Here is a 14,247-nt window from a genome sequence, read left to right as displayed (position 1 = left end):
GTCTTTAAGCGCTGCCCCTCCCCTTCCCTCCCGGCGCAGGCTCCGCCACTCAGGAGCGCTCTCCGCAGCCAATGGGCGCGCCGTATCTGCGCGAGCCGAGAGGCGGCGCGCCCAATGGGAGGGCGCAGGGGGCGGCCGGGGCACTATTGTTGATGAGGCGAGCGGAGGCTCCGGAGGCAGCGCGGGTGTCCCCGGGCTGGGGGACGGCAGCGAGGACGGGTCGGGGTCGCGATCGGCGCTACCTGAGGCGTTGGACCCTCGCGAGGAGCTGCCCGCGCTCGGCGCCCTTCCGTGCCAGCGACGGTCTTCCGCGAGCCCCGGCTCCCAGCGGACGATGTCCCACCAGCGCGTGAGGCGCAGCGGCTCCCCTACCCCGGCCGCCTCCCTGGCGGGCGGAGGCGCGGCGGCGGCGGGCGGCGGAGCCGGAGCGAGCAGTCGCCTCCAGCCCATGCGGGCCACGGTGCCCTTCCAGCTCAAGCAGCAGCAGCAGCAGCAACAGCAGCAACATGGCAGCCCCACGAGGAGCGGCGGCGCGAGCGCCCCGGGCGGGGGTCTCCCACGCGCGGCGCCGGCCTCGCGCAGCATCAGCCCCACGCGCGCGGCGCCCACCGGCGGCGGCGGGCGCGGCGGCCCCGCCATGGCCACGCAGACACCGGGGGGAGGGGGCGGCGGCGCCGCCTCAGCCGCCGCCTCCTCCTCGCGGGGCAGCCCCACGCGGGCCGGCGGAGCGCGGGGGAGCCCCCCGCGGCCGCATCACCTCCCGCCGCCACCTCCCCCGCCGCCGCCGTTGGGCTGCGGGCTCTCACCGTGCTCCTCTCCCGTGCCTCCGCTGCCCGAGGGCAGCGCTGCAGCGGCGGGCAGGGTCCGGCACCGGCGGCACTCGCCGGAGCAAGGCAGGAGCTCCCCGGAGAGGAAGAGCCCCAGCTCCCCCGTCTGCAAAGGTGAGCGCTGCCGCCGGCCAGGCCGCGCCGCGCACCTGCTGCCGCCCGGCGTTACTGATGGGGAGCGGACCCGTACCTGAGGGGAGTAGGGGGGGGAAGGGTGCACGGCCACACCGCTACGGGGCTGCGGGAGCGGCTGCAGCGGGCGCTCCCCGGGCGGCTCGGCGTGGCCGGGTTCAGGGAGCCCTTTGCGGGCTGCTAGGGCTGGGATCGGCGGCGCCCTCCGCTCCTGCTGTCGGGAGGGGAGGTAGGGACGAGGGAGCCGTGCCCAGGCTTGCGCCTGTTCCGATCCTTCTGTGGCTGGCGGCGGCACTTGCGGAGTGTGTATGCATTGAAGGGCTTGTTGCTTTTGTCGCTGCTTCCTGGTTGTTAGAAGACGGACGAAGAAAGCCAAGCATGCCGTGTGGGGGAGTTACAGCTATTGCTGCTGTAGCCCTTCTGCAAGTACTGCCGAAGGTTTCCGGATGAGAGAGGGTCAGCGGTGTGGATGTGCATCGGGTACTCCGGTACAAGCTTAAGGTGTATTTGGTGTTTGGGGGCTTTTGTGAAGCCTTCGCATCTTCATCCTTTTCTGTGCATCTTGTCCCAGATGGTGTGTGATTTCGATCCAGTGCCCGCAAGCTTGTGATTAGTAAGCCATTAGCATTGTAGGCATTGCACACAGATGCAGGAAAAAAGTGCTCGTTATCTCTCAGTAGTTACTTTCGACATGAACCCTGTAGAAGGATGTGTGAACTTAAGTGATGACAAGCTTGTGCTACATCAAGGGTAGAAAATAGTGTGGGGAATGGCATGCATTTTGTAGCGAACTGCGTTTTTAATGGTATTGAGCAATTAAAATGTACTTAGTGGGAATGCTGAAATGTAAGCAACGTTTGGCTTCTGGTTGAGGATAAAAGAGGCTTACGTATGTCCTTGTTCTTCTTGGGATAAAAGTTTACTCAAAAACACTTGAGTGGGGGTTTGTGTTCGTATCCTCAAATCTGGAAAAATCTGTGACTTCTGAGATGCCAAAGGTTATAGCTGCTCTTTTATAAAATTGGATGTGATAACTTGCTCAATGAAGTTGACTAATATACAGAAATGTATATGCAGAAATATAGGACCGACATGATTCCCTTCAACACTTCTGTTTCTCCTAATGTTGCTCACCCTTCTAGAATAATGATTACAACCAGATTTCCACCATGTCGGCTTTCTTTCTTTTTTTGTTCTATCCTGGCTCTTGAAGAATGATGCTGCCCAATTAAGACAGTCATAATCAATTGAAATAGTACATAGCACTTAAGCTAATGTCTGTGTAACTTAAGTCTTATCTTTTTTTTTTTTAAATTCAGACATACCCCTTCAAGATTACCATATGACCGCTTGCTTGCAGTATAAGAAAGCGGTGTCACAAAGGTGTTTATGTTCTGAATTAGATTTTCTGCTTTCTGGATAAGAGTAACATGGCTTTTTTAAAGGTTATATTCCAAGCCTTTGGATTGAGGAACGTGTGTATCCTTTGTTTGAGATTCTTGTTAATCAGTAATCTGAAAGACTTTATACACATAACACAATCCTGTCTTCCTGTGATTTGCCCAAGATGCAGTCTCCTGGCCTGGAGAATGAGAAACAGGATGGCTAGCCTTGAAATCAAAACCTGTTTGTAAAGGCATGTGCCAACCACTTAGGGTGGAAAAATTGCGCTGTCTTCAGATCATTGTGTAGAAGTCTCTTGAAACCATGCTACCTTCCTTATTGGATCTAAGCATTCACTTGTAGAAAGAATCAAGTCACTTGGTTACTGTCTTAAAGTAACTACTAGCTTTTTACCAGGTGTATGAAAAACAGAATTGCTTTCTGAACAGTACTTGTAATGGCCCAGAATGCAAATTAAACCTGTTTAATATTGCTTAGCATTTGTCTTGTGTAGTCCAGTACTCGATAGAGACTGAATTAACTTCAGGTTTTTTCTTCACCTAGGTAAGAAAACTTACTGGTAGCTGAGAACATGCTAGCTGCTAATGAGGCTACGGTTGTGAAGCCATGCAGGGCACTTCAGGGTATCAGTCAGAATCTACTGCAGAATAACTTGGGTTTTCCTGTTTCTTGTTTTCAGATGATGATGGCTTTTTTTTCATTTCTGCAGCTGCAGCCATAGTTCTTGTTTTTTTTTAGATTAAAATAAACCTTGAGGTTAGACAAATGATAGCTGTTTCTGAACTGCAGTACTGGTTCTGTAAGTTTAGACTCCATGTTTTCCAGATTTTCTTTCCTTGAAATAGTTGAATAATTTTGAATGTAGTTTTCATCAATGTACTTAACACTACTTGACACAAGCTGAGAACCCCAACTTGTGAATTTACAAATATGACTTAATACCTTGGTGTGGAGTTTTCTTGGGGTGTGTTTTTTTTTTTTGTTGGGTTTGTGTGGGGTTTTCCCAGTTTGTTTTCTGAAGTGAATTGCAGTTAAATGTTGGACATACTTGATTTTCCATTGATGATGACGTAATTACAAACTGAAGATTCCATGGTACAGTTTCTAAATTTCTGGGCTTTTCTTGCTGCTTCCCTCCTAAATATGACTAAGAGCCTAGGTTTCCCTGCTACCCAGTTTTCATCTTTTACTTTCCCTCCCTGCAGTCTCTAGCACTTATTTCACAGACTTCAGCTTCTACTTGCATGTTCAAGTGCTCTGTCCTTTCCATCACTGATATGGCCTCGTTTCTACTGTGTGAGGTCTGTCCTGCAATCTCCAGTTTTGGTTCAGTTTTCACATATGCCTCTTTATGCATATGTAATGCCACCCCTGTTAGAGGATATTGATTTGATCTACTAGTAGATTGTTGCAAAATGAGATAAATATGTAAGCTGTACCTTAATTGTTGGTTTTGTCTTGGTTTATTTACCAAGTAAAGATCAAATGTGATCTTGTTATTTGTGTTCTTATATAAAACATCCTCTTGGAAGAGTTCAGCTGTTCAGTTCCAAAAAATGTTATAATGCACCAGGCTGTGTAAACAAGAAGGTCCAGACCAGAGCCATAGCAGTTGTTTATTGACCCTTTCAGGTGCCTTGAGACTGTGAAAGATTTCTCTGCTGGGTGTTGAACGTTCTGGTATATTCCTGTTCACTGAATTGAACACTTAAACTCACTCTGAAAATTAAGGAGAAAATCAGTTTTATCTGGAACTACTTTAGCCTTTAAAGTAATATTAAAGTCTACTTGTGTGAAAGGAAATGATGACAATTGTTATAACGGTATATTGGAAAGCCTGGAAGAGTTCAGATGTGAACCTCTCCTTGGGGTAGGGAAAAAGAATGGAGCTCTATTATACTCTTAAATTTCACTGTAGATTTTTTTTTATTTGAAGAATTTGATGATTGACACAGTAATAGCTGCAGTCCTGTCAACATTAATTACCAAGGTTTTTCAGTAGTTATTAAAGATGATACTGTAGGATAAGAGAGCACAGGCTTTGTGTACCATTACATGCCTGCTTTGCTTACCTAAGCTGTTTCACAAATGGTAGGTGTAAAGAAAGTGAATTCAGTTTTGCAGCATCACACTTTTAAGTTTCTTGTGGCCAACACTTCAGGGGAGTTTATTTGGATTAAAAGTGTTTTCATTCACTAGAATTAAATAACTTGAACATCTTGGGCTTTCTGAGGTTTGGTTTTGTAAACCAACATTGATTCAGTCGTTCTCCTACCGTGGGATCATTTTGAATTACTAGAATAAAAGTGTGAGTGGTTCTTTTACGTTTATGTGAAGATAACAGCTAACATTGTCTTCCAAAGGGAATATACACAGTTGTGCCTTTTGTCTGTGCTCAATACTATCCAAGACTGTTGAGTAGTTTCAAGGAAACGTAAAAACTAGATGAAGCCCCTGAGATCAGTTGTGTTTGTATGAGTTTTTGGGAAAAGACAGCTGTGTATGGGAATGATCCCATGAATGTCATTTCTGTGGAAAAAGGTGACCAAAACGGAACAGAAAGGTCAGCCTATGCCTAGAGTTCAGAGAAGCTAGTTGGGTCTCACTGTTTCTCACTTTCTTGGATATCCTACCTGCATAAAAAATGTAAATCAGAAATCAGTCAGGGTGTTTTGTGAGGTCGGTTGTGTCCTATGCTTTTTCAGTGGCTCTTTCTGCTGCTTGCTAGTTTTGTTTGGTTTTTTTATGTTGTGTGTTAAAATATTTCTACAGAGTTTTTATTTTCCGTTCTCAAAACTTCTATTTCAAATACAGTAGACCTGTAAGATCAATCTTCAAGATACACTTCAGCTGCAATCCTTATTTTGCAGGTCTAACAGCAGTTCTGAACTTTTCCTGAAAAACTGAAAGGTCACTTTCCAGTGTTTTGTGTTTTAGGACTTTCTTATGTATGATATCTTCCCATTTTTCATTTACCCTTCCTTTCCTTTATGTATAGCAACTTTCTCCTGTGGGGCATCCAATTCAAAGGTATGTGTTCTCACACTGTGATTTCCAGTTGTAGTTGTAGGACTTGTATGTTAAGACCTGCCTAAGTCAGTGCTTTCTTTCTTGCCCTTCAGTTATTTCTTTCTTTCTTATCCTTCAGATAGTTACTCATAAGCATCTGTATTTGTTCCGTTTTGCTCTTCAGCCACATTGTTAGGCTGCCTTAGCTTAAATTGCCTTTGAAGATGCCTGACTTGACAACTGCAGTACTTGTGTGTGATACCAGTTTACCTGTAGCAACCTCAGTTGGTCGGTTGTACTGCAGTGACTCTTTAAGACATGGTAACTTGGCTGTTACGGGCTTGGTTGGTTTGTATTGTGTATTTTCTGTTTATGTTTTGTGTTGTTGTTTTGTTTTGTTTAAAGCTGTATTGCAGTAAGACTCTGTTTCTGAATAGACTTAGAGTAGTGGCGGATGTATAGGAGGGTTGATATTTATCACAAATATTGGTTTAAAGAGATAATCAGGCCAATTAAAACAGATCTAATATTCAAGAAGCATCTATTTGATGAAACAGCTCCATTGTTTTTCATCAGCCACAGCTGTTGTAACTGTTATCTCTATGGAGGCAGATCTCTTGTTATGTAGGTCACATCAAGGAAAAATAGCAGCTGAACGCTTGCTTCAAGTATTGTGGAGGAAAGTGCAATGAAAACATTGTGTATGTTCCCATTGAAAATTTCCTCTTGAAAGAGCAAGAGAAATTATGTAGTAGACTTTTTCACAGTTTGTATTAAGACATGTTGTGAAGGTGGAAGAATAAGTAAAAACATACCCGGAGTAGTTTGAAAACAGAATTCCTTGAAGGAATTTTTAAGTCAGAATAAAGAGAGAATACTTGCAGGCTTTGTGCCTTGAAATGAGCAGCTTCCCTTGAACTTAAATAGTAAACAGGCTCTTCAGTTTTCATTCTGTCTGTTTGCCCAGCAAAATATTGTTTCCACTTCTTTTTTTGTGTGTGTGTGTGTGGAGGAGGGGAGAGGGTGATAGTTTCTCCTGCTTCAGTTTTGAAGCTGTCTGCTGCAGTGCCTTTGCAGATAATGTGACTATGTACACTTCCTGATTTTGTAATTTTCTTTTTTCACATCCCTTCTGTTTCCCCTTGGTAAAAAGAGAGAAGCTTCTTAAAGATGGAGAATAATAATTCAGAAGAAACACTAATAGGGAGAGTATGGCAGCTATTTCTGAGACAAATAACGTGTGTGATATAACTTCGAAAGCAAGTGTAATTTTTAAGGAATGACATTTTGATATAGACAGAAATCTTCTGATGCAAACAGATCCTTCAGTGTACTGGATGGTGCTAGTAGTAGTAGTTAAGGAATTTCTTAAGAGCATGGGAATTTATAAATTGCACTTTGCTGCTATTCCCTGAGAGCAGATGTGCAATGAGCTCAGTAGTAAGGTGTCGTGGTTTAAACCCAGTCAGGTAACTTGTTCACTCACTCCCAGTGAGTGGTGCCGAGCTGACAACAATCAAGGTCCGTGTCCGTCTCCCCCCCCCCCCCTGCACCGGGGCTCTCCCCTTCCCCGCTCCCGGAGGAACGGAGAGGAGGATCGAGAGAGTGCAACTCCTGCGGGTTGAGACAAGAACAGTCCAGCAACAAATCACCACCGCTACTATCAGCTAAAACAATGATAAGGGAAAATAACAAGGGAAGAGAATACAATACCACCGGCCAAGAAAACGAGTTCCACCCGGAAGCTCCTGTCCTTCCGGGTAACTCCCAGTTACCCCCCACCCCGGGCATGACGTGCTGTGGTATGGAATACCTCCCCGGCTAGCCCGGGTCAGGCGCCCCGTCTCTGCTTCCTCACAGCTTCCCCTCCTCCCTGGCAGAGCATGAGCCTCACAGAGTCCTTGGTCAGGGTAAACATCACTTAGCAACAACCGACAACATCGGCTTCACCAACGCTGTTCTCAAACTAGAAGTCAAAACACAGCACTGCACCAGTTAACACAAAGGAAAAAACATGACTGCTACTGCTGAACCCAGGACATTAGGTGTTACCATTGTCGGTACTAGTAGAAATATTAAACCAGATGAGGTTTCTGGACTGCTTTATATGAATGTAGCTGATTAGAGTGCTAATAATTATTTCCATATAATTGAATTGAAATATTTTCCACAATTTTCATGTGTACATTTCTAACGCAAAATTTGCATGAGGATATTTAATATAGAATGTCACTAGACTTACATTTGAAAGACTGGTGTTCTATGAGGCTACGGTGTTGTCCACACCACTGAAATCTATGCCTAACAAGTATATTTATGTATATTTATTATTTATTTATCTTTAGTAGATTGAAATAACTTAGAAATTGAATTCTGGACATCTGATGGTAGTATTTTTGTTTTCTGACTACAGTCAGACACTAATCAGACATAGCTTCTTTTGGCCCTAAATGTGTTAATGTAGAATACAAATTGCTATGTTGTTTATACTTCAAGCGCAGAATTCATCTGAAGGCCCAGTCAGGAAAGACATATGACTGAGTTTTTCCAGTGCCCTTGCAAAACTTTATTTGATTTCTGTGTCATCTTTGCTATGTTCTAGCTATTTGGTTTAGGCCTTTTGTATTTGCTGTAGGTAAGATTAATACACAATTCTTCTGGGTATGATTCTGTGGGGAGTAGATTAACTGATAGTATAGATCACTGTGATCTCTGGATTTGCATTCTACACCTAGAATAACTAGTAACAAAGAATATGTAACCATATATGTGCATCTAAACCCAGAGTCTTTCCTGTCAGTCTCTTTGATTTAACAAACCCCAAGTACTGTTTTGAGGAACCTTCCTTCACAGTGTTTACACTTGCTAGCCTACAGCGTTGTCTTTCACTGCCATTGTAACGTATCATTGACAGATGGGATAGATGCAAATTTTTGGTTGTTAAACATGGTTAATATATTCTTTCTTCTTGTGTTATTTCCTGTGCTTGTTATATTTAACCCTATTCAGTAGGGGTTCTTATTAGTATATAAATGTTCTGAAGAGAGAAATCTATGTAAACACAAAAACTGAGGTGTTGCGAAAGGCGCAGTGTGTAAAATGTGAACATAGCTACCAAGTTGCATGTAAAGGGAGGAGTTGTCTTGATTATCTTATAAGATATACATCATCACCTCATCAGAGTTGACTTCTGGATCTTAGGGTAGATCCATGACTCCTTATGTATTCATAATCTCTTTATGAATCACTATATGATATATATATCATATACTGGGTGGTTAATAAAACATGTCAGCATCCCTTGAATTAAAGTAGGTAAAGGGCTAATGGGATGATTCTAAACTTGGCATTAAATGGAAAAAGTTCAGCGCAGATTTTCTTTGTTAGCTTTTATATATGAGGAAACTTTAAATATTTTTATTTCTTCCAAGCCTTCCTCATTTAATAATCCAGTAACTTTTGCACCTTTGAGGGAAGAACTGGTGGTGTGTGAGTACAGTGCAACATTTGAGACATAAGACTGTCCTTAAGGAAACCATAAAAACACATTCAATTGCTTATTAAAACTGAATAAAGCCTGGAAAAGGAAACTTAATTCCTACATTAGCAGTGTCTTGTTGTATACTTAGTAACATAGTTCTGGTTTGATATGATTTATTGTAGGCAATTAATAAAGTTCTCTGTCTTGCTTGCTTTCTAATCAGGTGTTCTTGTTCTAGCTGACAAATCAAGACCACCTTCATCAAGCCCTTCCAATAATATTCGCCGGACTTCCTCACTGGATACGCTTGCTGCTCCATACCTTGCTGGACAGTGGCCTCGTGATAATCATGGACAAGCCGCTCCATGTATGAGAGACAAAGCCACACAGGTAGGACAGATTTTTGTCTTCTGAGTGTTTAAATGTGAAGACAGGATTTAGATGTAAGAAGCTTTTTCCTTGAAAACATTCACTTTAGCTTTCTTGCTTGCAAGTTCCCATTCACTTTCAAGTTGCAGGGATCCTACTTTTGCTACTATGAGTGTGAATTATTTGTATTCTTTAAGAAAAGGTGTGAACTGTAGTATCTGTTAAGAGTTCCACTTTCTCCTTGACTCAGAAAACCCCTAGTGTATTGCACATGTTTTCTCATTGTTCTTGCAGCATGCAGTACACTGGATTGCACTGGTGTAAAGTACTATTTAGTTTAAATTTATACAAGAGGACTTGGTACTCCCTGTATAAATGTCTGTCTTAAATACAATGAAAAAGCCTTCTGCAGTGCCTGTATGAAGTTTTGTAGCCTTTTCTTTGATAGGCTGCTCATCCTCTTGAAGGATGTAAAAGGCTTTAAATGTTCACCTGGGATATATACATCAAGTGTAGAATTATACATCCAAGAGCTGCCTCGTTGAGCAGTGAATAATGTTGAAATTTAGCTCAACTGGAAAATATTAATAAAGTACATGTGTTTGCCGATAAACTTCATTGACTTGACTAAATTTCATGAGTTTTTAGCAGTCTGGTCCTATGCCACCTGTAAAGATTGGACCACAAACAACCGAATGAAATTAGTGTTACAAGAGTTATACATTTATCGTGGCAATTGTTATATCATTCCTGTTAAAGGGTGCTATTGTTACATAGTATCCTACTGTATGCGGAAGTAACTGAAGATGGATTTTTCCATAAAATATCCCAGTTTTTCACCTGTCCTTCTCTGTATGCAGTCTGGCAGTGGAATTCTCTAACTTGGAAAGGGCCAAACACAGCAGATTTTAAATCCCTATTTTTAAGGCCTGGTTTCAACAACAGGTCTTCGGTTCCAAAGAACCACAAGCTGACAGCATGTAGGAGATGCTTGAGTTTGATCCTGCTTTAAGTTTGGTAACAGTAACAAAAATGTATCCATGTAGGTTACAGTCTGCTGTCTACTCCAATGTGTAGGCTGTTGAGCAGCTGTTTGCAGGTTGTTACTGTATGGTCTTCTCAAGATCAGCAATTCAAAGGGCAGAAAAGGAAAGTGTTTTGTAGGGGAATATGCTCCTGTGGTTAAGGTGGAAATAGAAACTGGGGGAGAAAGGAGAACTGAGGATCAAGTTTTCTGTGCAGGATATTGAATTGGAAAAATAGACGATGAGATGAAAAAGGTAAGCAAATAATAGTAACAGGAGGATGATGAAGGGGGTGTATGATATACATGGAGTTGCTGCTCATGCTAAGCGATTAAAAGGCATCATTAAAGTGCAGAACTAAAGCAGTGTGGGTGACTTAGCTATTTATTTTCATGCTTGATTTCTTAGGATAATACTTTTTCAAAATAACTATATTTCTATAGCACTGCCAAAGTACCTCCTATATTCAGTTGATGTCTTTCAACTTAGTTTCGGTTTAATCTGCATTAACCTGTGTATTCTCCAGCAAGATTAGGTAACATCCTTTTTTTGGCTTACATTTTTTGTGTTTTTTTCCTCCAGTTCTGACACATCTGGCTGTTATTGTGGGGTTTCCTTAAATAAAGGGAAACATACTCCCAGAAATTAATAGGAAGACTGTAAAGGGCATTGAATATTTCTGCAAAATGAATATGTTTAGTGGTGCTTGAGGTTAATATGGGTCATGGGTGACTTCAACCACCCTGACATCTGTTGGAAGGACGGTACGGCCCAGCACAAGCAATCCAGGAGGCTCCTCGATTGTGTGGAAGACAACTTCCTTCTGCAAGTAATAGAGAAGCCGACAAGGAGAGGTGCCATGGTTGACCTTGTGCTCACCAACAGGGAAGGGCTCATTGGAAATGTGATTCTCCAGGGCAGCCTTGGATGCAGCGATTACGAGATGCTCGAATTTGAGATCCTCAGGACAGTGAGAAGAGCGTGCAGCAAGCTCACTGCCCTGGGCTTCAAAAGAACAGACTTTGGCCTCTTCAGGAACCTGCTTAGTAAGGTTCCATGGGATACAGCCCTAGAGGGCAGGGGGGCCCAAGACTCTTGCTTGATATTCAAGGATCACCTGCTACAAGCTCAGGAGTATTGCATCCCAACTAGAAGGAAGTGCAGCAGGAGGGCCAGGAGACCTCCTTGGATGGATAAGGAGCTCCTGAGGAAAATTCAAATTAAAAAAGAGGCTTATAATAAGTGGAAGCAAGGACAGGTGGCATGGGAAGAGTACAGGGATGCTGTCCGGGAAGCTAGGGACCAGGTTAGGAAAGCTAAGGCCCAGTTAGAATTAAACTTAGCTGGAGGTATTAAGGATAACAGGAAGGGATTCTACAGGTATATAGCAAATAAAAAACAGACTAGGGAGAATGTAGGCCCCCTCAGGAAGCTCTCAGGAGAACTGGCTACACAGGATTTGGAGAAGGCTGAGGTTCTGAATGACTTCTTTGCCTCAGTCTTCACTGGCAAAGGCTCTGACCAAACCACCCAAGTCTTGGAAGACAAATGCAGGGACTGTGAGAATGAAGACCTTGCATCCTCTGTAGGAGGGGAACTGGTTCGAGACCATCTTAAACATCTGAATGTGCACAAGTCCATGGGACCTGATGAGATCCATCCGCGGGTCCTGAAGGAGCTGGAGAATGAAGTTGTGAAGCCGCTGGCCATCATATTTGAGAAATCATGGCAGTCAGGTGAAGTTCCCGACAACTGGAAAGAGGGAAATACAACCCCCATTTTCAAGACGGGAAAAACTGATGACCCGGGGAATTGCAGACCAGTCAGTCTCACCTCTGTGCCTGGCAAAACCTTGGAGCAGATTCTCCTGGAAGGCATGCTAAGGCACATGAAAAACAACAAGGTGCTTGGTGACAGCCAGCATGGCTTCACTAAGGGGAAATCCTGCCTGACCAATTTGGTGGCCTTCTATGATGGGGCTAGGGAGCTGATGGACAGGGGTAGAGCAGTTGATGTCATCTACCTGGACTTGTGTAAAGCGTTTGACACTGTCCCACACGACATCCCTGTCTTTAAATTGGAGAGACATCAATTTGATGGATGGACCACTCAGTGGATAAAGAACTGGCTAGATGGCCGTACACAGAGAGTTGTGATCAATGGCTCAATGTGGTCCGGCTGGAGACCAGTAACGAGTGGTGTCCCTCAGGGATTGGTGTTGGGACCAGTCTTGTTTAACATCTCTGTTGCTGACATGGACAGTGGGATTGAGTGCGCCCTCAGCAAGTTTGCCGACGACACCAAGCTGTGTGGTTCGGTTGATACCCTGGAGGGAAGGAATGCCATCCAGAGGGACCTCAACACGCTTGTGAGGTGGGCTGATGCCAGCCTCATGGAGTTTAACCATGCCAAGTGCAAGGTCCTACACCTGGGTCGGAGCAATCCCAGGCACAGCTACAGGTTGGGCAGAGAAGAGATTCAGAGCAGCCCTGAGGAGAAGGACTTGGGGGTGTTGGTCAATGAGAAAATGAACATGAGCCGGCTTCAGTGTGCGCTTGCAGCCCAGAAAGCCAAACGTATCCTGGGCTGCATCAAAAGGAGCGTGACCAGTGGGTCGAAGGAGGTGATCCTGCCCCTCTACTCTGCTCTCGTGAGACCTCACCTGGAGTATTGTGTGCAGTTCTGGTGTCCTCAACATAAAAAGGACATGGAACTGTTGGAACAAGTCCAGAGGAGGGCCACGAGGATGATCAGGGGACTGGAGTACCTCCCATATGAAGACAGGCTGAGGAAGTTGGGGCTGTTCAGCCTGGAGAAGAGAAGGCTGCGTGGAGACCTCATAGCAGCCTTCCAGTATCTGAAGGGGGGCCTATAGGGATGCTGGGGAGGGACTCTTCATTAGGAACTGTAGTGATAGGACAAGGGGTAACGGGTTAAAACTTAAACAGGGGAAGTTTAGATTGGATATAAGGAAGAAGTTCTTTACTGTGAGGGTGGTGAGGCACTGGAATGGGTTGCCCAGGGAGGTTGTGAATGCTCCATCCCTGGCGGTGTTCAAGGCCAGGTTGGACGTGGCCTTGGGTGATATGATTTAGCGTAAGGTGTCTCTGCCCACGGCAGGGGGGTTGGAACTAGATGATCTTAAGGTCCTTTCCAACCCTAACGATTCTATGATAATATAATGCTGAGGGAAATCAAATTATCTGTTTGCCCTTCCTGAATTAAAATTTATCACACCGGTAGAAAATTTTGGGATACAGACATATATATATGTGCCTCCAAATCTTGTGTTGAAATGACACTGATGAAACGTTGTTTTTTATCTTTCTGCTGTGCTTAAGCAACCATTTTTGCTAAGGACAAGTTGAAAATGTGATCTGAAACAGTTTCTCAAAGTAGTAGAGGCTCTCTATTTTTATTGTTATGTGTACTGAATATGTGGTGTTTGAATTACAAGATATTCTGTCTCCAGTGTGTAATTTCAGATTTCACAAAGTCTGATGTGAAATGGGTGTGTTGAGATTTCAAAAGTTTAGGGTGAATCTATTAAGAAAGAAAAAAATTCCAAGTTGAGTAAGCAGGGTGTCTTGATTCTGTGGGTTTATGGCATAGCGAGTAGAGTCATCCAGGAAGCAGTCTGGGAAGAGACAGCAATTTGTGACACACTTTGGCTTGCCAGCTTTCATAGAGATGCCCACAGGTCATAGCTGAGAAGTGTGTAAGAGATCCTAGGTCACACAGACTTCTGTATATCAGACTCCTGCTTCAACTGATTGTTTTGATGAATCCTCTCTATAAGACCAGACAAAATTATGTACATTCAGGATGTTTGTTGGATGATGAGTAAGTGTATTACTGAGTATCCTAGGGTCTGGCTAGGTTTCTTACATACAGATACTGGTTTAAGTAACTGGTGTTTGTAATCTTTTGTCTTTTTCCCTTTGAATCAAACCTGTTTGGCTTTGCTTGTGGCTGTTTGAAATATAGCTATGTTATAATA

The 14,247-nt window shown here is 44.0% G+C and overlaps 1 protein-coding gene across 1 annotated transcript in view; it reads left to right on the top strand.

Moving 5' to 3' along the window:
* Window positions 1–212: 212 nt before the first annotated feature.
* The window catches only part of FAM117B (family with sequence similarity 117 member B), a 32,516-nt gene continuing 18,481 nt past the window's right edge, over window positions 213–14,247 (top strand). Inside the window, exons 1-2 of the mRNA XM_061456048.1 lie at window positions 213–941; window positions 9,092–9,243. Of these exons, the coding sequence (XP_061312032.1) occupies window positions 335–941; window positions 9,092–9,243 (759 nt within the window). The 5' untranslated portion in view covers window positions 213–334. The remainder of the gene's footprint in view (window positions 942–9,091; window positions 9,244–14,247) is intronic.

This window comes from Pezoporus flaviventris, unplaced genomic scaffold, assembly GCF_033815535.1.
Source record: "Pezoporus flaviventris isolate CSIRO_AGI_PZ_B2104156 unplaced genomic scaffold, CSIRO_AGI_Pfla_v1 ptg000001l, whole genome shotgun sequence".
Taxonomy (NCBI): Eukaryota; Metazoa; Chordata; class Aves; order Psittaciformes; family Psittacidae; genus Pezoporus; species Pezoporus flaviventris.
This window is presented reverse-complemented; position numbering and strand designations above follow the sequence as displayed.